Below are 26,490 nucleotides of genomic sequence, written 5' to 3'. Positions count from 1 at the left end.
CCAGGCAGATGAATCAATTAATTCACAGGATTTTATTGGGATTCTGCTCCCGGGCGAGGTTCCTCGGTCCCAACAGAGCGGGGTCCAGGGAAGTTGCCATACAGTCATATATTATGTACAAATATTTATACATGAATATGTGCAATGATTGTGTACTTTTTTCTATGTATATGAGCATACATTCATGTCAAGATGGATCCTCACTTGTATCTAATGTAACAAATACTTTTCTAAAGTTTGCATTCTAAATCAAGGCTTCCTTTTCAAGTTACAACAGGCACAAGGTAAAGAGAACCCATCTCATCCTGTATTTTAAAGAAGCTATGTATCTACTGTCAACGTGGCAGGAATCAGCCAGTCTATCAGGGACATCACTCTGAATGGGGCACACCAATGCAACCTGCTGGAAAGGCTTTGTCTTCCTTGGCTTCTCCAGCTTTGGCGACCTTCAACTACTGCTCTTTGCCTTGTTCCTCTCACTGTATCTCATCACCTTGACCAGCAACGTCTTCATTATCATAGTAATCAGGCTGGATACTCACCTACATACACCAATGTATCTCTTCCTTTCATTCTTGTCCTTCTCTGAGACCTGCTACACTTTGGGCATCATACCCAGGATGCTTGTGGGCCTGGCTCTGAGGGTCCAGGCTATCTCGTATGTGGGCTGCGCTGCCCAGATGTTCTTCTCTGCCTCATGGGCCTGTACCAATTGCTTCCTTCTGGCTGTCATGGGCTTTGACAGGTATGTGGCCATCTGTGCCCCACTACACTATGCCAGCCGTATGAGTCCCACTATCTGTGCCCAATTGATCAGTATTTCTTTTGTAAGTGGATACTTTTTTGGGTTGGGAATGACACTGGTCATTTTCCGCCTATCATTCTGCAGCTCCCATGAGATTCAGCACTTTTTTTGTGATACACCTCCAGTATTGAGCCTCGCCTGTGGGGATACCGGTCTCAGTGAGCTCGGGATTCTTATCCTCAGCCTGTTGGTGCTCTTGATCTCCTTCTTCTTCATCACCATCTCCTATGCCTACATCCTGGCAGCAATCCTGAGGATTCCTTCTGCAGCAGGACAGAAGAAGGCCTTCTCCACCTGTGCCTCACACCTCACTGTGGTCGTTATTCACTATGGCTGTGCCTCCTTCATGTACTTGAGGCCCAAAGCCAGCTACTCCCTTGAGCGAGATCAGCTGATTGCTGTTACCTACACTGTGGTGACCCCTCTCCTCAACCCCATTGTGTATAGTCTAAGAAATCGGGCTGTGCAGGCAGCTATGAGAAATGCCTTCCGAGGGAGCTTGCTAGGAAAAGGATGAAAGTTAGCCCAAAGGTACACTACTTTCTTTGTAGAATGATCATAGACTAGAAACTGAGGCCAGATATTCAAGGACTCAGGCCAAAGCTGACACTTGTTGAGGTTCTTGACAGAACCTTCATGGGCCCCATCCTGCTTCCTGCTTTTCCCCCAGGCTGCAGGGGATCAGAGGCAGGGCTTCTTACTGTGTTCATAGTACAATGAGGTCAAAATCTGAATGTTTGTTTTCAGTATCAAAGACACCACCCCAGCATCTAAAAACTATTAATATTTTGGTTTTTGAAATGCATTAAAATCATTACAATATTTTTAAACGGAGTTTGACAAAGCAACAAAGTTTGGAGTGGTCAAGTTTAAGGTAGGGCTGACAGGAGCCTTATTATGGTTACTGTAGAGATTTTTGAATCATTGTATAATGAGACTATTTGACCTGTAATATTATTTCAAGATCTTAAATCCAATGCAAATCATTTTGACAAATTAGTCTAATGCTTCACGAAATGAAAAGGTAGGTTATTGTTTCTCTCACTAGCTGTTTTTTCATCTATTTCTGATTCAATATGATTTTCTTCTTTTTGTTTCGATTGCTTATCCATGTTGGACTGGTCATATTTCAGATAATATATTTATTAATGTTTTCTGTTTTTCCTGATAACTGGTGATACTTTCTAAACACCTCATAACCTTGGATGTCAAGAACCATCCCCACTTGCATAATTCCCAAACTGGATAATATCCCTTTTCTTTGATGATTTCTTTATTTATTTGAAAGATGGAGTTAGAGAGAGGCAGAGGCAGACAGGACTTCCATGCACTGGTTCACTCCCCAGATGGCTGCAACTGTGGGAGCTGCCCAATCCAAAGGCAGGAGCCAGGAGCTTCTTCTAGGTCTCCAACGCGGATACAGGGGCCCAAGGACATGGCCCATCTTCTGCTTTCCTGGGCCATAGCAGAGAGCTGGATTGGAAGTGGAGCAGCCAGGACCCAGACTGGCATCCAATGGGATGCAGGCACTGCAGGCAGCATCTTTACCCACTACGCCACAATGCCAGCCCTGATAATATCCTTTGAATTTGTTTATTTGTTTATTCTTCCAATTTTCTTTCCACAATGTGTCATATATGCCAGACATTGTTAGAGAGGAGTTTGGGTGCAAACTCTTCAGATTTCTAGCAATGCAACTCTGAGTAATTCATTTAACTTTTAAGAACTTCAGAGTTGGCATTTGTAAAATGGGTGTAACATCATGATTTTATGTTGGTAGATAAATAGGATCATGCATTAACAGATTTTAATTCTTCAGCCATAACAATCTTCTGATAAATGTCAGCTGTCATAATTAATATAAGGAAAGAGAGATTGACCTTTAATTTAGGGAGAGGTACTGTGGCTGGAAGATCAGATAAGGCTTCATGCCTAAGGTAGTACTTGAACTTGTTTCTAAAATATGAGTGAGGTTTGAATGCACTGAGTAAGGAGAAAGGACATTTGAAGAAGAGAGAACAGAATAGCCAATGGCTGGTTGATAAGACATCGTAGGCCAGTTTCAGAGAGTAGTGACTTGTGAAGAGGTGATGGAATCCTTGTAGATGATGATGAAAAGTGAGCTTGTTTGTTGGGTACAGGCAGCAATTTGAACACCTTGCTTTTGACATAATGATTTCAGCAATGGGGACAGAGCACAGTGAACTTTTCAGAATAGAGTGAAGTGACATCTGGAAACAGATTTAGGAAGATAAACCAAGAAGTGGAAAGGATGAGAACTTTAGCAGGGAAAAACCAGAAGCAAGGAGATCAGTAACAAATGGATTTTGCTGTCATCCTACCAGAAGGCAATGTGGCCTGCATGTGGACAGGATGCTGAAAACTGAAAGAAACTACAAACCTGAGATTTTGAAAGGTAAGGTCCATATAATGTAGCAATGAATTGGAAGTAGGGCATGATACGAGAGACAAGGGACGAATTTAAGCTGAGACAATATTTTTTCTCTCAATGGAATTCAGGTTTCCATGTTCTCTAGATAGAATATAATGAAAACCAAATGTGGGAAGAAAGAGACCTGATCTGAAGAACAGAGAAAGTCAGAAGGCAGAAAGGGCCTGAGTATAGAATGGGCCATATACTTTATGATCAATTTCACTATAAGCTGGAGGCCATCCCCCATTACGTGGAAGCTGTTTGAGCAAATTGATCTCTACAGCCTCTTCCGTTCACTCAGCATAAATTCCTTAGGTGCCCACTAACCAATGGCGAGTACAAGTGTTCCACGAATTTCTAAGTAATAGTAATAGTCAAAGGCTAACCTAACATCCAAATGTACTAGTCTTAAGTATGGAAGTATATAAAATCTACTTGGAATGCTTTTTCAGGATGGATATTCAATGTATCCATCCTTATAGAATTTCAGATTATTACTATGGGGTGGAGACAATGGAGATAGTCTACAAAATTTCCCTAAATGATTCAAATTCCCTCCCTTGAATAAAGATTTGACTGTATGCTTACAAAGGACACACTCTTTATTCAGAAGTCTCCTGATTTGAATGTGATTACATATCCTCAATTCACAGTCTCCTGAAAGACCCAGGTACTACCAGAGTCTCTGAAGTCAAATGTGTTGAGTTAAACGCCAAGTGCTGCCAGTTGTTACATATATAGCCAGGGTATCAGTTCCTCCATTTTCTCAATTGTAGGGTAGAATGAAAAGAGTGTCTATTTGATGGGGCTTTTGATAAACATTAATATAAAGTCTTCAGAACACAGTCAGCTTACATACTAGGAATTCACCATGAACACCTATTATTATTTATAGTTTCCAAACACTGTCACCTTAAGGTACCCTATTTTTTGCCATGCTGATGTTCGAAGCCAGAACCAGAGCCAGCAGTGTCTAACATATTATATTTCTTTTTAAAGCTTGTTTTTAACAATTTTAATTGTAAAATATAACATACAAAAAACTGCATATCTTAATAGAGTGCTATCAAGTTAATATCAAATTAATTATCATTTCAGTAAAGAAAAATAACTGCCAGTTACCTCAGAAGCCTGCAACGGGTTCCATCCCAATCCTAAAATTAACCTCTAAGTTGATTTTCATACCATTTTCCTTCTATTCTTTATAGTTTTATCACCGAAGTTGTTGTCTTACACACTATAATTTAGCTTTAGTTTTTAAAATATTTGAAATGTTTTTCACTGAGTAACTGACACATTTTCAAAAGAAAACTATACTGGACTATAATAGAATACAACTTAAGCAAATATCAAAAAATGCTTATTTGAAAAATAGTGCTTTACAAACATGAAAATATATACTTACACAATTTTCCTGTTATATCAAAAATAAAATTTAAGCTCACTATAGAAAAACTGAACTGATGTGACAATATCAAGCTGATATGCTAAGTTTGAGCTAGAATAATTTGTTTACTTACATACCAGAAGAAAAAGTACCTTATGTTTCATGATATAGCTGGACAAAAAAATAAATAAATAAAGTTCTTTCACCTGGTATGTGTCTGAATGGAAAAGAAAGGGGTATATCTAGATCCCAGAGATCAAGAGGATTAACTATGGGAAAATATATCAGGCTATAAGTAGCTATAGAATCAGATGAAATCAGAGATAATACAGAGTGTTCTCTTAGAAGCAGAAGAACTATGAGAAGCAAACAAGAAGCAGGAATCATGGACAACAAAAATCAGGGATGCAGCCATAATACTGGGACTCAGGGGCAGTGTCCAATCTGTAATTGTAAAGAAGACATTCAGCAAGAATAAAAGTTCCAATTTCAAGTAAAAAGATGAGAGAGAATATTAAGAAAGAGGTTAAAAGAAAATGTGATTTAAGTTCTACTTGTTATGTATTATCCATTGAATATTCATAACCCCCTACTACATTATGTGCGCTATGAGATCACCATGTCCTGTTGGAGAGCATGGGCCGTCAGAGTGTGATTTCAGAAGGTGCTGAATGCAGCACTGGTAATTTCTCTTGTTATAGTAATTTCATTGCTTCTTCAGATAAATACTGCCATTCTAGCCTTTATATTACTCAATCTTTTTTATAAGGAGATGTTAATTGTCCTTTGCTATAAAATTTTTTACACCCATTCCATACCTAAATATGTTATTTGGACTTTGAAAAGACTTGGTAGGGTTGGAGTGGGAACAGGTAATAGAACCACTTATGCCTTTGTGTTCTGGACTTGTTTTTCTTTCTTTCTTTTTTTTTGGTCTTGTTTTACTATTTTTGTATTTTCCAAATATGGCAAGTGTGATATTGATACTAAATAATTTTGAATTTTTTAATTTATTTTAATGTCAGAGAGAGAGGAGAGAGAAAGAAAGGTGGGGGGAGAGCAAGCATTCATCCATTGGTTTACTTCCCCAATATCCAGAGCAGGCAAGATTGGGGCAGGCTGAATCCAGGAGTTAGGAACTAACTTGTATAGGCAATAGAAATACAATTTCTTGATTCATTACCATTACCTCCCAGGGTCTGCATTAGCAGGAAGTTGGCCAAGAGCTTGAGGTGGGTATTGAACCCAGGCATTCTGATATTGGACATGAGAGTCTTCACCACAGACCAAATGCCTGACACAATCTGATGGCCTATTGGATTATATTATTTTTCTATCTTTAAACATTTTTGGTAACTTATAATAAGACAATTAAGAGATTTGTGAACATTCATTTGCAAAATACTTTTTGGTGGTTATATTCCTTGGCATTTGTTTACACAAAAATCAATGAAATAGTTACAAATTCTTAGTAATAAAGATAACTTTAGTTTTAACCAAAATTTGCTTAAGTACATCTGTGAGTGAATTTGTCCCTAGACTAAGGAAGTGTAATTTCCAGGCAGAGAAAAAGGAATTAATATTAATATGGTAACCTAGTGGCAAAATTCCTAGATTGTATAATATACAAGCAGTTTTACATAAGGCAAAGGAATTACTTAAGAATTCTTGATGGCAAATGACACTGTTACATTTTATGAGGTGGGTCAGAGTATTGGCATTCAAACCTATTCAGATCAAACCTGGCCTGAAAATTCTTGGAGACAGCACCACCTCTTGTTTTTTTTTCTTAATTCTTAATGTTATAAACAATTCAACTGACTCCTATTTCAGTGGGAGATGAAAGTAAATCAAAAGGAATGTTCTTTGTATCATATTAACACTTAAGAGGAAATTCAGAGATTTAGAGGAAAGGAGGAAGTCATGCCATATTGGAATTTTGTCATTCTGGAAGCATGAGGTTACTTTTTTTTTTTTTTTTTTGACAGGTAGAGTTAGACAGTGAGAGAGAGAGACAGAGAGAAAGGTCTTCCTTCCGTTGGCTCATCCCCCAAATGGTCACTACAGCTGGCGTGCTGCACCAATCTGAAGCCAGGAGCCAGGTGCTTCCTCCTGGTCTCCCATGGGGTGCAGGGTCCAAGCACTTGGGCCATCCTCCACTGCACTCTCAGGCCACAGCAGAGAGCTGGACTGGAAGAGGAGCAACCAGGACAGAACCGGCGCCCCAACTGAGACTAGAACCCTGAGTATCGGCGCCACAGGCGGAAGATTAGCCTAGTGAGCCACGGTGCCGGCCGAGGTTACTTTTAAAAAGCAAAAATGGTGAAATATGTTAGGGGACATGTTTAGAAAATAGGTGTTATGCTGATCTTCATGTGGTTCAATATTATAAAATAAATTATTACATTCTCCAGAATATCAAGTATCTTCATTTTCAAATGTAAGAATTAAAACACTTCCAAAACTAATAAGAATTTGTCTTTAATAATCATAGGTTTTATTTGTCTATTCTATCATCGTCCTTCTTTATAGCACAGTTAACTGTTCAGATTTTTTATTCATTTATTTTATTTCAAAGTTAAAAAGAGACAGACAATGAGAGATATCCTGTCCACTGGTTTGTCCTCCAAATTACACAACAGTCAGGACTGATCCAGGCCAAAGCCAGCAGCCTGGAATCAACCCAAATCTTCCAGATGGGTAGCAGGAAAGCAAGTACCTGAGCCGTCATCTGCTGCTTCCAGGGAAGCACACTAGGAGGATGTAGGAAGGGATAGTGGAGCCAGGGCTCAAACCAAGGCACTCAGGTATAGGATACAGGCATCTTAAGCACTGGTTTAATTCACTATGCCAAACACCAAAATCAGATGTTCATATTTAGATAAAAATCCAGTTCTCAAAAATATGCACATTCACTTAGATCAGAAATATTTTATTTATTTTTGCCTTACTAAAAGAAATACTTTTATTTTTATAGAAATATATTATTCTATTATCAAAACAAAACCAAATGATGAAGATATGCAGAATACAATAATTAATTATAGGGGCCTTGGCATCTGTTCAGAGTAACAAGCTGCACATAAGATAACCCACAAATTCCATTCCTCTACCTCTATTAACCCCTTATGGCTCTTAAACTTGAAATTTGTTTAAGGTAGTGCAGTAACTGTCACACACACACACACACACACACAAAACACAAGCACAACCATCTTTTTACCCTCCCCACTTCCCTGTCCCTTATATTCCCCAATATTTCCCATCACGCCAAGAATTTTTATGATGAACCAAGAGCTGTTTATGAGTTGCCAAAGTAGGAATTGGTGAAGCCAACATAGTCATAACCAGCAGGATGGCTTCGACCCTGCGGGTCCATATATTGCTGCATATGTATGGTACAAAATGACACTTGTTCTGGAGTTAGGGCCTGAAAAACATAAAGATTAAAAAAAATATAGAAATTCAAAATAGCTGGTTCCTTGGGATACTGTATGCTCTAAACTCAGAAGGTTAAACAGTCTTTTAAAGGAGAATCGAGTCATGTTCCTTTCATACTTTTTTTCTCAAAAATGTAGGATTTCTAATAAAGAGCAACTTTTCAACTCCATTCTTGCTTTGAGAATTCATTCACTTCAACTATTTCATTTATCTCATTCCCTAATGTTGTCTTATTATATAGAAAGGATAAGAAATTACCTTAAAAATGAGTCAGAAGTTTTGGACTGACAGAAAGTAGAGAACCACCATAATTTTTTTGAAATGGTGACTAAAGAAAATGATATCTTGCTCAAAAGAAGGTCTGATGGCAAAAATGGGTGAGCTGGTGAGTGGGTGTCTTCAAAGTAGGCAACCAAGCCTGAGGCCAACAAAGCCTAGATTAGGATGATAACACTGGGTAGGAAGTGACTGGAAACTGACCTGCTTCATGTCATCTTTGGTAATATAGGCTTTGCCTTCTGCCAGGGCATGGAAAGCGTTCTCTATTTCATCACTGGACTTTATGTTCTCTGATTCCTTGTCAATCAGGAATGATGTATAGTCTTCCAGAGAGACGTATCCCTTCCTGTGGGAAAAACACATCAGGAGCTCTGCCTTATCAAGACAGAGACAAAAGAGAGGTCCCTCTCTCAGCCTAGTTAGTGTCCCAGAGACTGAAGTAAACTAAAATGTGCAAGAGTTCTTTTAATTAAGTTGCTTCAGACAATGGCTCATCTCTCCATTTGATGCTATACTCTCTCAATTTCTAGTAGCCAAATAAGCATTGATCTCTAAGCTCCAGATTCTATTTCCAAATGTATCCTTCAGCTTCATTATCCATAAGGTTTTAGAATATCTGATCAGCAGCTATCCCCAGGCACTTAAAAATTTTGTGATCTTTGGTCCTTGGTATTAGCAGGATTTAGTCTCCATTATAACTTGATTCCTCTATGACTCAGTCACACTCCTACAAGCACACAACAAATAGTCCCATCCTCATGTGTTGACCTATGAATCATCCATACTTCCCTTAGAACTCACATACAAGTCTGGTCCTTGGACCTCCTCTTACCTCCCTGGATCCACAGCATCCAGGAACTTCTCAAACTTGGGCTCAGGTTCATCCTCTTCCACCATGGGTAAGTAGTAATTGAGTCCTCTCAGGCAGGACCGGAATTCTTTGTGAGTTAATCGCCCAGTCAAATTCTCATCAAAGTGTCTGAAGAATGAAAATAATTCATCAAGCTCCATAGAGAATCAGATTTAAACAAAAAGCAAAAGGTTTTCTTTGCATCACCTAGAGCTTTATTAATTGTCAGAGAACTGAGTAGAGAGCCTATCTGTATCTCTGTTCTTGTTTTTAACCTAATGATTGAAGAAAAAGCACAAAACATTAAGCATGAGAGAGGTGTAATTTTTAAAGGTCAGGAATCTCATACATATATTGAGAGTCATGACTGAAGCTAATTAGCAGATCTGGAGCTTCAGTTAGGATTGTGCCAAGCCACACAAAGGGAGAAGAATATTAGTGATTTGTAGACTCATTCTGAATAATCTAGAAAACAATGAACAATCAGCTATGAGTTTATACTCACTTATAGGTTGTACTAAACTCCTTCAGTGTCTCCTCACTCACACCTATGGTGTCTCTGAAAGGAAAAAAAACTATGAATTAACCCCAAAAATAAAATAATAGAAAAAGATATGAGAGAGAAAGAGAGAGAGAGAGAGGAGAGAGAGAAAATTTTTATGGACAATGGTGAGTCTCAAATTCAGTGGTTGGCAAACTATGCTCCATGGGCCAAATCCATCCTGCCATCTGTTTTTGCAAACTCCAGGATTCAAACATGATTTTTATATTCTATATGGATGAAAATTACATGAAATTTACATTTCATTGTCCATAATGTCTTACTGTTAGATGTCGTGTTCATTCACTTAAGATATTTCTATGGCTGCTTTTTCAGTACAATACCAGAGGGTAGAGCTAAAAAGCTACAATATAAGTTAATGATTCACAATGTCTGCATCATTTATTGCTATGGCCTTTATAGGTAGTTTGCCAATCCTTGATTTATAGAAAAGTGTTGCTTTTTTAAAAACTGTTGACCTCTAACACTACTTTGATATAATTAATCCAGAAAGATATGAATTTCCATTCTTTTAGACCACATTTTGAATATTTCTTTCATTCTAGACATTGTGTATTGCATGGGATTTTACCAAAGGAGTTGCCTTCTGAGATATCACATAAAACAGTGAAGGTACTCTAAGAAAGAGATGCAGGATTTAGTTATTCAGAAAAGGATCAACAAACCCAAGAGTGTGGGGATACTGTCATTTATTTTCTGTTAGACTTCAGCCTAAAGAGATGGAGACATAATGTAGTAGAGTAAAGAGAGAGAACACAGGTCCTGGAGAGGCAAGTGTACTATCTCTGAAGCAGCTCTTATCTGGCGCCCCGGCTATAGCCCTTAGCTAAGCTCCTGACACCTAATGCCACTTTCACTCTTCCCTGCTCTCATCTTAGTTTCTCCATACTTGGCTTGTATCTGTTGTTCTAGGTTGTGTTGCATCCGCATCCCAAGCTGGTGCAGTTGGTCCCACTGTTGTGCCAGTCCAATGGTGCTATATTTGATGTCAAGGATTAGCGCCTCTTCCAAATTGTCCCCTAGATCCTCAATCTTTGTCAGCTGGCGCTTCATTGCCTGGATCTCTTTCTGTTTCCTCTGGAAAAAAACAAAGAAGACAAATAATCACCTATCTCAAACATGGAATTGTGAGCAGAGGTTGATGCATGTGGGTTTCCCTTAAATACCCCTTTTCAATTATTTTTCAAGGCTCTTCTGTTTTCAGTGAAAAAATGAACTACTCAAAAAAGCCATACATGTAATTCTCACTTATAGTGGGAAGTCACAGTGAGATGACTCCCGCTATTCCAGTATTATGTAATATTATGTAATTATGTAATTACATTATGTAATATGAAGAGTTAGTATTTAGATATGATGGATAAAGAAGAGTCAGATTTCCAGGATTCATACATTATCAGCTCTCCATGATCATCATTGTGAATTACATGCACTATTGATTGTGGCTGAGGTCTCAGGCTCATTTAAGCTCCCAAGGGCTCACTCTTGGACCTCCTTCATCAGTTTGGGCAGACGTGTAGAGACTGCCCCTGTCATAGGTGCACAATATATCTCAAATTTCTGCATTTTATCCGTGCTTTCTTAATGAAGGGATGCTGTTCCCCAAGACAAGAAGGAGCACATTGGTTCTAATGATGGTATGGATGGTGATGAAAATGTCTTCCCTGTTACAAGGCTTGCAGATCTCCACACATCATGTCTACTTGACATCATTAGGGAGAAATTTAATTTAATTTTTTGCTGGGGGAGACAATAATTAAATCAGGGTTGAAAAACATATTGTGGCCTACTGTTACACTTGACTGTGGGAAGATTATCTAGATTCAATTTCCTCATCATACCATATCAAATAACAGATTTGTCAGTGTTACAGGTTATAGACTAACAGGTTTTACACTTGCTTCTTTATTTAATCATTATGTAACTTTAGAATGTAGGTATTATTAACTCCATCGTTTATATACAGAAGTTGAATTTCAGAGATTTAAGCAAACTGAGATCCATAACCACAAAACAGTTGCATTATAGGTGGAATGCAAACTGATGGCAGGTCTTGCACTACAGCCATAGCTTTGCACTTGAGGTGGTACTTACATAAGTCACCAGGGTTCCCTTTAACTGTTTTTTTCTTGCTGTATTTATAATTCTGGAAATAGCCTTAGTTAGTGAACAAATAATACTTACCTTATTTGCTTCCAACTGGGATTCCAGAGTTCCTGTGTCTTTTAGCAAAGATCTAATTAAGAACCAAATGAAAACATTATTTATAAGATTATAAGTCAGTATTTCATACAGACATATCGACTTAAAGTCCCTATACTTGTCTGCTTCTGCTTCTCCTAGCATGTAGGGACTCTATAATCAGAAGTTTCTCAAAGCCAAATTTTTATAACCAAACCACCCTATCAGCAACCTTGCCAGATTGGCGAGAGAGAAGTGAGTCCTGACTCAGTCCTGCTCTGACTAGGAGAAGCCTCCCACATATCCCTTCTATTTTTCTATTCTCAAGTACACACTCATGCAATGTAGCTCAGACTCTATCTCGTATAGTCTAGGAGAAGAATGAAATCACAATGAACTCCTCCTTTATCCATAGTCTTACTAAAGCACCATTAGATCATGAGGAAATACAAATTTCTTATGACTAACATAATATAACATAATAAAACAAACATGATAACATAAACTACTGACCCATCCAGAAAATAAGCTCTGGAAGTGGAGGCCCGGAACAGGAATTGGAAGAGAGAAAAGGAAAATCATATTAGTATGGATTACTCCAACAATATTATTTCCTTAGACACATGAAACATTCTAAATCCTTTGTAGTGATAATCACAAATCTGTCCACCATCTCTTTCCAAAATGTTTTCTATTCTGAGAATCTCAGAATGGTCTTTGAAGCTGCCTGCTTGAGGACAGAGTATAGAGCAAGGGATATGCTTTTCAGACATGGGCACTTTTTTTTTTGGTTATTGTCTGATTCATCCACATCAGTGAGTATGTAGGAACAATATACCAGCATACTTCAAAAAGTTCATTGAAGATAGAATTAAAAGGAAAAATTTTTAAAAATCCATACATATGTGGGGGTCTTCTAAAAGCTCAGGGAAATGCACATTATGAAACAGCAATCATGAATGTAAAATTTTAGCATCAAAATAAACTTTTATTTTAATTCAATTTCCCACCAACATTTTGAAGTTTGCTTGTATATATGGATTCTGTAAGTGAGTACTTTAAGCCTCACAGCACAATTTTGATTCACCTGCTGGTGGATATAGACTATAAACTTTGGTCATTTATACTAACATATTACATTTTCTCCATCTGTTCTTTTTCCAGGTCATTTACCCCAGAGTATCTGACAAATGCTATCGTCATGTAGAGAACACTGTACATTTAATAAATGCAATCGGCATATATTATCACACTTGATTATCATTACAGCTGTAGTAAGCAGGCAGCATAATAACTTCCTATTTGATGTTCACAGCAAGAGCTGTTTCTGATTGTGCCAACAAATACAAAATATATGACCTTCAACAAGTTAATTTATCTACTTAAATTCCATTCCACATTTGGAAACATATGCAATAAGATCTGCTCTATATACTTCTCAAGGTTGCTCTCAAAGTTAAGTGATTTAATGGATATGGAAGTTATTTGTAAAATGCAATGTGGCCTGTAAACTTACAGGGTTGTTGTTATTTGGTCAGTAATTACAGGCAACAGGAAGAAAGGTGATACTATCAAGGATAAAAAGCAGAAGTGTACACTGTAGGCAGCAGGATAAAATTCTTATTTCTTAATTTTTGCAAGGATTGTTTCAGACATTAGTCAATTCCAAATGCACAGACTCAATGTGGTGATTTTAGGACACAGTTTGTTCTATTAAAGTGTTTTATCTCCCCTTCAGACACATGTTTCACTCCTACATCAAATGGTATGTGTGACATAAGAGTCATAGGTTTGGAGATATAACAGTGCACCTGGTCTCCAGGATCCACTGAAGAAAGGCACTGGCATTCTGTTCAAACTCTTGGCACATCTCAAAATTCTTGACCTGTCTTTCTTCTTCCTTTTGCAGCTCCTGCTCCCGTTCCTAAAACCCCAAACCACAGATAGAGGGATTCAGTTTGAAAGCCTTTCTTTGCTACACAAGAATCTTTTTTTCTAGACTTGCTGTCACCTTCCATATGCTTATGCACTTAGGTTTCTTCTAGGCCACCAATTCTCACCTCCAAAATGTGAATGGCTCATTATCACTTCCAATAAAAACTTAGAAGGGTATTTAAGATCAAGCCCAGTAACAAGTAAGCTAGTAACAAAGGTAAATATCCCCTATTCTCAATAGTTTTCTTTGAGAGGAGTAGTGATATTTAATTTAAATGAACATAAAGCAAGTCTTAAAAGAAAAGGTAGTAATAAGACTTGTCATCTAAAAAGAGTGAGAGTATAGTGATTGTTTTCTTGGCTAAACTTAAAAATTACTTCTCATAATTTCAGTGACTATAGACAAAGATTAAAAATAAACACATTAAAATGGCGTTTTTGAAGGTGTGTATAAAATACACAAAGGGGGGAAATATGAAGCTATGAGCACACACACACATACACACACACACACATGCACACACACATACACACATACACACACACACAAGCCTCATGAACTTTTCATGATTTGTTACTAAGCCACCTCTTAAAGTTTCTGCTAGCTTTCTCCAGATCATTGTTCAGTACCCAGAAGCATGAGAACATATTTCCCAACTTCTGAAGCAAGTCTGGTTCATTATTGCTGTCTCAACATAATTATTAATAGTCTCTGTCTTTCTCTGTTTATGTCAAACATCTCTCACCTCGGATAATGAACTAAGTAGTCACATTCACTATGGCTGAAGGTCAAACATCTCTCACCTTGGATAATGAACACTCACTATGGCTGAAGGAAGTCTCTGTTGTGCCCCAACTTACCTTGATGATGTCAGGAAGGTGCTTCCAGATCTTTTCCAGCACCTCCACTGTAAGCCAGGTATAAGGGCTAGTAGGCACATTTAAAGCCTTAATTTGCTGGTCCAGTTCTACCAGATGATTGAATTCTGCTTGAGCTCCAGCTAAAGAGGCCAAGAAATCCTCATGATCCTTCTTCAGCTGTCGAATTTCATTCAAAGAGACACAGTGCACAGGTTCTGACAGATCCTCCTCAGCATTCTCACACCAGTTGTTAAAAGCTGAAGCCTTGTGTGCAAATTCCATAAATAGCTCTTCAGCCTGCAGGAAAAAAATAAAGACAACTTTGTCTTTCCTGATTAAAAAAAAAAAAAAAACCCTCAACAGAAGAGAAGACTGAGAGTGAAAACAATGACTATTTTCAAATAATTTCAGGGCCAGAAGTCCAAAAGGGCAGAACTAAAGTCATTGGGGAGCAGAAGATCTGTAGATGTGTGTTTATGTTAGAGGTTCAAGTCCTAGTCATGGCATTTTCTCTTGTGTGAAATTGGTCACGTTTTCCACCATTTACAAATGGGGACTTTGAATGACTTTTAAAGTAATTTCAGATATAAAATTTCAAGAATGGCAAGAGTAATTTCCAGTTGCGTGGCTTCTTATTTGAAGTTTGTGCTCCAGTTCTACCTGGCATGTGGTTATCATGCAATTAATGGAAAATAATTGAATAAACAAACAAGCAAATCTGTTGTATGCTTTACTCACTTTTTTGTCCTCCAAGCTTCTGCATACTATATCCCACTGACATCTTTGACTATACTAAGTAATTTTCCTATTTGCCTTTTTTTAACTTTTATTTAATGAATATAAATTTCCAAAGTACAGAATATGGATTACAATGGCTTCCCCCCCATAACGTCCCTCCAACCCGCAACCCTCCCCTTTCCCACTCCCTCTCCCCTTCCATTCACATCAAGATTCATTTTCGATTCTCTTTATATACAGAAGATCAGTTTAGCATACATTAAGTAAAGATTTCAACAGTTTGCTCCCACACAGAAACATGAAGTGAAAAATACTGTTTGAATACTAGTTATAGCATTAAATCTCAATGTACAGCACACTAAGGACAAAGATCCTACATGAGGAGTAAGTGCACAGTGACTCCTGTTGTTGACTTAACAAATTGACACTCTTGTTTATGGCATCAGTAATCACCCTAGGCTCTTGTCATGAGCTGCCAAGGCTATGGAAGCCCCCTGAGTTCACCGACTCTGATCATATTTAGACAAGGCCATGGTCAAAGTGGAAGTTCTCTCCTCCCTTCAGAGAAAGGTACCTCCTTCTTTGAAGACCTGTTCTTTCCACTGGGATCTCACTTGCAGAGATCTTTCATTTAGTTTTTTTTTTTTTTTTTCCCCAGAGTGTCTTGGATCTCCCACATGTGTATGGGGCCCAAGCACTTGGGTCATCATCAGATGCTTTCCCAGGTATATTAGCAGGAAACTGGATGGGAAATGGAGCAGCAAGATCTGGAGCAGACACTCATATGAGATGTTGCTGTCACAGGAAGTGACTTTACTCATACACCACCCTGGCCATAAGTTTTCAAACCAGCCCTTACACCTATTTTCTACTCTCTAACATACATCCTAGATATAAATTTATATATCTCTTTGCTGCTATCTGGAATTGTGTACATTGTCTGAATGCCAGTGAATTGTTCATATTACTGAATGAGAACAATAGCATGGATTATTCCAAACAGCAGGTGACCAAAATAGTTTTATATGTAAAATTTATCATAGATATTGGGTGGAGGATCATGCATCTGAAAACATTCATCTGGAAAAAACTATGAAAATTAATTTTTCATTCTGAAACAAGGGAGTTAGAGGGAGGAAAACTGACTGATCCTACCTTGTACTCATTTCAGCAATCTCTATGCTAAAATAGAGTGATACAGAGAAAATTTTAACATTCTCTACACAGAAAGGGTATGAAAATATATAAAGCATTTCATATCATTTTTACTATATTATAAATTGACTAAATGTTTTATAATCAGAATATAAGTTTAAAAACTTGTAGTTTGAAAATTAAGCAGGGGCCAGCACTATGGCACAGTGGGTTAACACCATGGCCTGAAGTGCAGGTATCCCATATGGGCACTGGTTCGAGACCCAGCTGCTCTGCTTCCAACTCAGCTGTCTGGTATGGTCTGGGAAAGCGGTGGAGGATGGCCCGAGTCCTTGGGCCCCTGCAACCACATGGGAGACTCGGAGGAAGCTCCTGACTCCTGGTTTCGGATCAGCGCAACTCTGGCCATTGCAGCCAATTGGGGAGTGAACCATCGGATGGAGGACCTCTCTCTCTCTTTCTCTCTCTGCCTCTTCTTCTCTCTGTGTAACTCCAACTTTCAAATAAATAAATAAATCTTCAAAAAAGAAAATTAAGCAAAGTAGAACAAAAATGTGAAGTAGCTGCCTATGTATATTTATGTATATGTGCATATTTATGTGTAAAGTTGCCCATTTAATTTTTCATTTATAATTGATTTCTTCAGGTCCTATGTTTTTCAATGAAGTAAAAATTAACTAAGGGTCTAGATTGATTTTTACTTGTTTGTTTTCTGATATCAAATCCCTATCATAATTTGTTATTGAATACATTGCTTCTTATGGCCCACTAATATTTCACTGACTATTCTGACTTCTTCTTATCATTGAAATATAAGGATTCTTCAAAAATTTTATGGAAAATATATATTATAAAAATGGATTAAGCCAGCGCCATGGCTCAATAGGCTAATCCTCCGCCTAGCGGCGCAGGCACACCAGGTTCTAGTCCCGGTCGGGGCACTGGATTCTGTCCCAGTTGCCCCTCTTCCAGGCCAGCTCTCTGCTGTGGCCAGGGAAGTGCAGTGGAGGATGGCTCAAGTGCTTGGGCCCTGCACCCCATGGGAGACCAGGAGAAGCACCTGGCTCCTGCCTTTGGATCAGTGCAGTGGGCCGGCCGCAGCATGCTGGCCGCGGTGGCCATTGCAGGGTGAACCAACGACAAAGGAAGACCTTTCTGTCTCTCTCTCTTACTGTCCACTCTGCCTGTTAAAAAAATGGATTAAAATATATTTTACCAAAAATAAACTTAATATTAATTACCTCTATTCAACATTCATTGCCTTAGCAGCATCTACTGAAAAGAATATTTGAATCACTTGTATTTATATGGAAAGTAATAGCAATAATAATTATTATTTTCAATTTTTTAAAAAAATATTTATTGGAAAGACAGAGAAGGGGGGAGAGAGAGAAAGATGGCAATTTTCTATCTACTGATTCATTGTCCAAATGCTTGCAAAAGCTAGGGCAGGGCCAGTCTGAAGACAAAAGCCCAGAACTCCATCCAGATCTCCCATGTGGGTGGCAAGGACCCAAATACTTGGGCCACCATCTACTACCTTCCCAGGTGCACGAGCAGAAAGCAAGATTGGAAGCAGAGGAGCCAAGACTTTAACCAGCATTGATGGCATGGGATATGGGCATCCCACGAGGTGGCTTACCCCAGGCAACACAATGCCCAATCCTGGTACTGAATTTCAAGATCTGTTATTTCTCTAAATACTAGTGAGAAAGAAATTCAGGAGATGGTAATCTATCTTATTTCCTAAGTGGAGGAAATACTGATGTTAAGTGACACATACAAGGTCTCTCATCTAGGAAAGGTCAATAAAATTGAGAGCATATTTTATGACTTGCCCATTGTTCTTTTTATTTAACTTAGAGAAAAATAGAAGAGCAATCTTGATTACTTCCTGCAAGATTCAGTTTTACCATACACAGAGACTTCCCACCCTCTGTCTCACCCAACTCTTGCACTTCATGTATTTGGAGTCCATCTCAAGTCAGGTGTGTAACTGAACAATACGTGTGTGTACATACACAAAAATATATAAAGTTACTACCAATATACAAAAAATGAGCTACATCTTGGTCAATTATATGGTCTCCCTGATCCTTTTCAGTGTACTAAAATAGCTGTGGATTATCCAAACAGCATTACCAATATCTATTTCTTTATTTCATGGCTAATTTATAGAAAATAGAGCCTGATTATGCCTCCTTTTTTTTTTTTTTTTTTTTTTTTTTTACCTTCTGTAGAGGCAGCTGCTTCTCTAGTAATCTTTGCCTGTGGGCAGCAGACGCTTCCAGCAATTGTTCCCAGCGCCTCAGCAGAGCAGCATGGCGCTCCTCAATGGCTTTGCTCTGGCTGTGTTCAGCAGACACCAGTTGGTCCTTCAGGTCAGTGATCTCAGAAAGTCTCTCTTGCTGAAAGCTCTGTAGACTGGCATCCAGTGTGTCCTGAGAAAGACAAACAGAGAGGCTAGGACAAGAAAATAGTGCACATTCCAAGGGCACCTGTGTTCTACCTGATTTTTATCATGGAGAAGGTAACAGCTAATGAAGAGTTAGAATGATGAACAAGAAAACGGTGATAGAACTTAGAGACTTAAATGAACACTCAAGGTTGGAATTATATGTAACTTCTAGGGTGTGTGTGTTGTATAATTAAATGTTAGGTTAGCTCTAAAAATAATATGAAGCAAATATTTGAGTAGAATGTGATGATCCAAAATATCCCCATCAGAACCAAATCCTTTCTACAGCCCATATCCTTTCCAAGACTATTTTTTAAATCATCCAATGCATTTTGTGCCATAAGTAGTAGCAGTGCAGTATTAGGGACTTTGGCACAAACTAGCAAACACCCTCCTGCAGGAATGCATAATACAAATCATTTTTACATTAATGTGATATCAGTTGAATTCATTTTGTTGCAAAAGATAGGATTTCTTTCTCTCTTATGACTGAGTAGTATTCTATAGTGTATATATATATATATATATATATACCACATTACATTTTCTTTACTCAGTCATCAGTTGAATATCTGGATTGTGAAATAAGCCAGTGTCAAAAAGACAAATACCATATATTTTCTCTTATATGTGGCAGTTAATATAGAATACAGAAAAATGTGTAGGAATGAAATGGTTACTTTGGGATATGATTGTCATTTTTAGCCTTTATTTATACTTCTGCGGAACTGCGGTCTTCCTACTTTTTACTTGTTGAATATTATGGTGAATATGTCCTGTAAATATAGAGTGGATTAAAAAAGGAAATGCTGATATCAAATTCATAAAATTCAGTAAGCTTCTCTTTCAATTTTAACAGAGTGGCATATATTGGGCCAATTCTCCCATTTTTTTTAACTACTTTGACAGCTGGATGAAAGTATAAACAAACAAAAACAAATTTCAAATAAACTAGATTAAACTAGATATAAATACAAAAACATAACTAAGAAAATTTCAAAGTGTTTAGAAATTAAATAATGCAATACCAAATAACCAATAATTGAAAACAAATTTAAAATAGAAGTGACAGAAACATTTTCATGAGATGATTTTCAAAATAACATAAATTTAATGAGATGTTGCTAAAGCTTTTTCTTAGAGGGAAATTAATTATGTAAATTAGTATATTAGAAAAAAAAGAATGACTACAATTTTGATCATTGATCCATCTTGAGAAATTTTTAAAAATCTGCACTGAATTAATTACAAAGAAAAATATTCAGATTAAAAAATGTTGATGGAATAGAACATACAAATAAAGAGAAACATTTAAAAGCTAGAATTTGTTTCTATAACAAATGATAAAAATATAGCAGCAAGGCAACTGAGGGAGGAAAAAACACATTATTGAATCAGGAAATATCATTGGAATAATATTACAAATGATAAAGACAAAAAAATTACACAACTAAGAAATGATATAGGGGCCAGCATTGTGGTGTAGCATGTAGAACCGCCGCCGGCAGTGCCGGCATCCCATATTGGTGCCAGTTTGAGTCCCTGCTGCTTCGCTTCCTATCCAGCTCTCTGCTGTGATCTGGGAAAGCAGTAGAAGATGGTCCAAGTCCTTGGGCCCCTGCACCTGTGTGGGAGACCTGGAAGAAGCTCCTGGCTCCTGGCTTCGGATCTGCCCAGCCTCTGGCTATTGTGGCCATTTGGGGGGTGGTGAACCAGCAGATGGAAGACCTCTCTCTGCCTCTCTATAACTTTGCCTTTCAAATAAATAAATAATTTTTTTTTTAAAAAGAAAGAAATGGAATAATCCTGGAGGACTGCACTTCTGTGTGATGTGTGTTTTAGGCCTCCATGACATGTTTCTGCTCTGTAGTCTGCCCTTACCTGCTTTGCAAGGAGAGTGAGGAAGGCAGAGAGGTCTGTACCATTGCCATTGGTCTTCAGGCTTGTTTCCTTCTCAGCTAAAATGGAAAGATAATTAGTAAGAAGAGAAAGACAGATGGTCTTATATAAGCCCTGGTAAAGAGAAAAGGGATATTCACAAAAGAAAAGACTCCAAATTCTCCAAGTATGGGACTCACTGGGATAGAGAAACAGGAGGGAACAACGGGCTGCTTTTCTAGATGGATGCAGGACACAACTGACTAAAACAGGTCTGGGGACAAGGGAATTTTTGAATGTCTCATAAAAAATGCAAAATGGCATGTTAGACATAAAATACAAGTAAATCAAAAACACAGTTTATTTCCTAGAATGTTTTGTCATAGCCCTACCAATTCTTAATATTGTTAGGGAACCATTCATGGAGAAAGTAATTGTAGCACTGTTTGAAATAAAGTAACTGTAGTGCCATTTGAAAGAAAATAACTGTGCAGTAGTGCAGCTTAAAAGAAAAGTAGAAAGGGAACCACCCTAGCTGGTAAGATTTGAAAAAGGAGGGCCTAACTGGATGGCCTAACCACAAACTGTCATTGCCATGACTACAGGACCGTGGGAGGTCGGAATGTGGGCGAGGCTAGCCTCTAGAAACTGTATATAAGGGGACCCTCAGATGCTGTAAACCAGAGGTTGCTCAGCCTCTCTCCCCGGTCCGTAGTGCCTAGTGTCCGCGGGGAGAAGCTCCTGGTCTGTAGTGCCTAGTGCCTGCAGGAGTAGGCTTGAGTGATTTCTCTTCCTCGTCGCCTAGAGTATCAATAAAGTGTTTAGCTTGACCTTCCTCAGTCTCCTCGACTCTTCCTTCGCGGCAACCTGGCCAGTTCCCAGAGGGGGAGATCCTGACAAATATCTCAAACAAAATCACCAATTCCAAATAAAATGCATTCTTTGGAAGTATGATATTTAGTTATTCCATCAGCATGTTTATGTCTGTGTGTGCTCACATGTAAGTGCAATTGTGTCCAGAAAGGACAAGAATGGGTGGTGAAGAGATCACCACCTTTTCCATGGTAAAAGAAAAAGTCCCAGAGACTGTTCTATAAATGAGACTTATCAAGATTTTTTAGGTTCTTATTTGTGTATTTTATTTGATGGAACAAAGACATAAGTCTCAGGCATTCTTGCTCATTGCCCAAAAGATAGATAACATTGGAATGTATTTCTTGCCCTGGAATCTCAATTGGGTCTCACACCCTATTGCCTTCACACCCTTCCCCCAAGGCCACCTGAAAGACCAGCTGCTCTGCTGGAACACTGGAAAGAGCAGTTCCAGGAATTCACCTCTACCTGATGTCCCCCTCCCCCACCCCAATCCCTGGCCTCTGGGGGTCCGGGCCTTTTGCTGCATGTTTCATCAATGTGAATGTGGGCAGTTGGTCACCCACCTCACAAATTTATTTTCTCTGGATAAATTTGGTTTGGCTATGATTTCGTACACTGTCTCTTTTCCTACCATTTCGGTGCTCCGTGTGAGGAGGCACCAATCTGCAACTCTTCCTAACATTATTTACTTGAGAGAGCAGGGAGGAAGATGGAGACAAAGAGGGAGATGGCAAGAGAGAGAAAGAGGAAGAGGGAGGAGAATTCATCTATGGGTTTGATACAGGCAGGCATACAAGTTAAAATTGATTAGGTTTGTGAGCTGGAAGACCACCCCTTCACCACGCCCCTGTGTGACCTCATGCCCCTACCTGGCTGCACCTGAGCACCCACCAACTAACCAGGTTAATTAACCACTCCCCTTTCAAAGTGGCTTAAAAGCCTGGCACACGGTGTGTCCATCCTTCCGTTCCTTGGCCTCTTGCCAGTATTGGGCTTGCTGGCCCCTGTGCCTCCAGGGTGCATTGCCTTCAGGCCACCTACCCCATGCTTCCTGGCTTAGATGCTCCTCCATGTGGCTGGTTCCTGGTACTCAGTATGAACCCAGATTTATCTCTCTCCTATAGACAATGCCCTCACTCTCCTATGCATCTTTTGCACTGAATAAAAGCTTAAAATGCACCATGCTGCCTCATTCATTTATGCCGGTATTCAGAATTTTTCTCTGAATAATAGGAAGGAACCCACATTGGGCTTATTAAGATTGGGAATTTATTAATAAGCATAGGGTGATATCGTATGGCACCCCAAATTCTGATGTCAGGTTCACTACTCAAATGCCTGCAACAGTCAGGGCAATGTGCAGAGCCTGGAACCCAACCCAGGCCTCCCACATGAATGTCTGACATCATCTGCCACCTCCCAGGGCATGAATCAGTCAAAGCTGGTCTCAGGAGTAAAGCCAGGACTCAAACCCAGACACTCTGTTATGAGATGCAGGTGTCCCACATGCTCACCTCTACTAATATTTCTTAAACCTTGGACCCTGACTATTCATACCTATCCAGGATTCTATCATATTGGCTTTCCAGTTAAAGTGTTGAAAGGCACAATCATCTTCCAGTTGCAGCTTTCAAATAGCTATAACATTTCTTAAACCCAAGGGTACCAGGGCCCTGGCCCATCATACCTATCCAAGATTCTACCACATCAGCTTTCCAGTTAAACTGTTGAAAGGCATAATCATCTTCTAGTTGCAGCTTCCAAGTAGCTATTGCCTTGGCCAGAGAAGGGGTCTTTTCTTTCAGAGCCACTATCTTGGCAGAAATCTTCTCCTTATTCTGACTTTCCTCCTGTAGCATCAAGGTGAAGGGAGAAGGAGAGAGACAGATACACTGATGAGTCTCTAGGGCTTGAAATGTGAATTCTTTAATAACATTGAAAACTTTCACCTCTCTCATTCCAAATATATAACTAGTCTCTAGGTCAAGGATAATTATCCTATTATCCATTCATGCTCCAGAAGGTTCTTTCCATTCCTGCATTTGGATGATTTCGCTATGTTGATAACTATAAACTTTTAAAAGATGTGGAGTTCCCTATGTCTAGGGGTCTCCATATAGCACTTAGATCAACTAGGCTTTGTAAAAATAGCATTTAACAGAAAAATGACCCTCAAATTATACAGATGCCTTAATGTGGTTTGCCTCCCTAGAGGGTTAAAGAAATTTCTTCAGATCCATATAATACTCTATGGTCAAAACCCCTGATACAATCCTTATAACCATCATGTTCTACACAGGAAAGCAGAAGTGTCAACAAATGATGTAAGGAAAAATAGAAGGTATCCTTGCAAGAACCTGAAAAAAATAATTTCCAGAAAACATCATTTTTAAATCATTATTTGCTAAGAATAATAGTAACAACACTAAAAGGCATCTTATGATTTATGTAGTACTCATAATGCTGTATTTCAGCCAATCCCAGTTTAAAACTCAAAGTTTGAACTGGAATTCCTGAACAAACTTACCTTACTCAGGATGTCTTCTCCTTGTGCACACACATTTTGCACTCGTGTCTCATGGACAGCAAAGTCGTTATCCAAAGTTTCATGTTTCTTTAACAAGCTCTGCACAAGAATCAAGGAGAATTAACTTCTGAGGCTGGAAAATCTAACTTCACTCACATTCAGGTTCATGATGCTGATTACCATGGTTGGTTCTGCTAAATTGTTAAGCCAGGGGAATGTTCCCATCCTCTGGAACAACGCCATTGAATTCCCCTCCCAAAACTTTTCACTTAAAAAAGAGTGCAAATTTACTGGGGGAGAAAAGAGTAAAAGGAATACAAGTGACACTTTCAAACTTGTGACTTTACATTTTCCAGATTTTGAAATGAGGGTTGATCAAGGTGATTTCTCCATATTTAGATAGATATAAGTTCTAAGAAACAAGTATCAAGAACACCCCTCACCAAGACTGACCCTAACGCCAGAGAAAGACAGTGGGCAAGAATGGAGCATTGTCTTCGAATAGCCATTCAAACTCTCTCTGCTTTTGACTGCTTTTTGGAAACATGATGTTTGCACAACTGGCAGAATTGTGAGAGAAGTGAGAATGGAGCATGAAGATCAGGACTTACATCTTCTAAAGTTCTTTTCCTACAAAATCTCTATAACAGCCCTCACCACCACTACCACCAACACAACCATCACCAATACTGCTGATGACTCTTTGGTTCCCTATTTCTGTAAAGTTACACTTTTTTTTTTGATTGTGGTTGTTGTTGTTGTTGTTTTTAACACAACAGAATAATACAAGCTAAAGGAAGAAACATAACTTCTGATTCATGTACATTTCAAAATCTTCATATGAGAAGTCAGCATTATGGTATAGCAGGTTAAGGCGACACCAGCATCAAATACAGGTGCTGGATCGTGTCTCAGTTGTTCCACTTCTGATCCAGCTCCATGCTAATGGCCTGAGAAAAGCAGTGAGGCTGGTCCAAGTACTTGGACCCTGTCACCAATGTGGGAAACCAAGGTGAAGCTCCTGGCTCCTGGCTTTGGCCTGGCCTAGCCATGGCCTTTGTGGCTATCTAGTAAGTGAACCAGCAAATGGAAGATCTCTTTTTCTGTCCGTCCCCTTCTGTCTGTTACTCTGACTTTCAAATAAATAAATAAATATTTTTTAAAAAATAATAACAAAATCATCATATGCAAAGAATATATGATATTCTTGGGAATTTTTAAATTGTTAATTTTTAATTAGTTAACAGACTCAATATAGTTTGTAGATACAACTTTAAGAATTGTATTATGTTCTTAGGAATTAATATATGATGTTCTTAGGAATTCAGATATTTAAAACAAGAGGAGCTACACTATATTATGATTATATTATATTTCATTTTTGCAGAAACAACAAATGTAGATTAGAAAACTGACCCACTTCATGATATTGGATTTTTGAATTAGTCACATCTTATGTATGTATACTATATGCAATAAAGTCTCTTTAACATCTTCACATCTTATTTCCAAATAATAATTTCCAAATAATAATTCTAATAATAAAATAAGATACATTAACACCAGTGTATCAGAAACAAAAGAATCACAAGAAACTGTGATGAATAATTATAGAACAACAAACTGGATAATCAAGAGGAAATAGAGGAAGCCCTATAAACATACAACCTATCAAGAACAAATCATAAAGTAAGAAAAGACCTAAACTAGCATGGAGACTGAATTAGAAATTTAAAAAAAAATGTATTTCAACAAATAATAGCCCAGGACCAGATGACTTCATTAGTGAATTTGATTAAATATTCATGAATTAATGCCAATCCTCAAACTCTTTCAAAAGTCTGAAGAGGAAGGCACATTTCCATGCACTTTTCATGAGGCCAACATTATTGTTAGACCTAAATCAGATAAAAACACCATGCAAAAAGAAAAATGCACTCTAATATTCCTAATGAATATAAATGCAAAAATCCTTAATGTAATATCAGCAAACTGAATCCAACAGCAACTAAAAGAGCAACTGGGATGTATCCTTGGGATACAAGGATGACTCCATGTATGCAAATCAATTAATGTGATTTACCACACTGACAGAATGAAAGACAAAAATCACATGACACTCT

General features: G+C 38.3%; 2 protein-coding genes across 2 annotated transcripts in view; one reads left to right on the top strand and one right to left on the bottom strand.

The window, feature by feature from the left end:
* Positions 1 to 380: 380 nt before the first annotated feature.
* OR10Z1 (olfactory receptor family 10 subfamily Z member 1) lies at positions 381 to 1,322 on the top strand. The gene has a single exon (XM_002715327.3). It carries the CDS (start codon positions 381 to 383, stop codon positions 1,320 to 1,322), a length of 942 nt encoding a protein of 313 aa, XP_002715373.2.
* A 6,220-nt stretch (positions 1,323 to 7,542) lies between these two features.
* The window catches only part of SPTA1 (spectrin alpha, erythrocytic 1), a 79,671-nt gene continuing 60,723 nt past the window's right edge, over positions 7,543 to 26,490 (bottom strand). The window contains exons 40-52 of the mRNA XM_051858483.3: positions 24,368 to 24,466; positions 23,528 to 23,690; positions 20,968 to 21,044; positions 18,860 to 19,069; positions 14,736 to 15,032; positions 13,751 to 13,863; positions 12,453 to 12,470; positions 11,943 to 11,994; positions 10,648 to 10,835; positions 9,702 to 9,755; positions 9,179 to 9,325; positions 8,548 to 8,692; positions 7,543 to 8,056 (exon numbers count right to left, since the gene is read on the bottom strand). Of these exons, the coding sequence (XP_051714443.3) occupies positions 7,928 to 8,056; positions 8,548 to 8,692; positions 9,179 to 9,325; positions 9,702 to 9,755; positions 10,648 to 10,835; positions 11,943 to 11,994; positions 12,453 to 12,470; positions 13,751 to 13,863; positions 14,736 to 15,032; positions 18,860 to 19,069; positions 20,968 to 21,044; positions 23,528 to 23,690; positions 24,368 to 24,466 (1,692 nt within the window). The 3' untranslated portion in view covers positions 7,543 to 7,927. The remainder of the gene's footprint in view (positions 8,057 to 8,547; positions 8,693 to 9,178; positions 9,326 to 9,701; positions 9,756 to 10,647; positions 10,836 to 11,942; positions 11,995 to 12,452; positions 12,471 to 13,750; positions 13,864 to 14,735; positions 15,033 to 18,859; positions 19,070 to 20,967; positions 21,045 to 23,527; positions 23,691 to 24,367; positions 24,467 to 26,490) is intronic.

The sequence above is a fragment of the Oryctolagus cuniculus genome, chromosome 7, assembly GCF_051225735.1.
Source record: "Oryctolagus cuniculus isolate XC-2025 breed Fujian yellow rabbit chromosome 7, ASM5122573v1, whole genome shotgun sequence".
NCBI lineage: Eukaryota > Metazoa > Chordata > Mammalia > Lagomorpha > Leporidae > Oryctolagus > Oryctolagus cuniculus.
The sequence above is the reverse complement of the archived record's forward strand: the minus strand, read 5'-3'. Positions and strand labels throughout refer to the sequence as shown.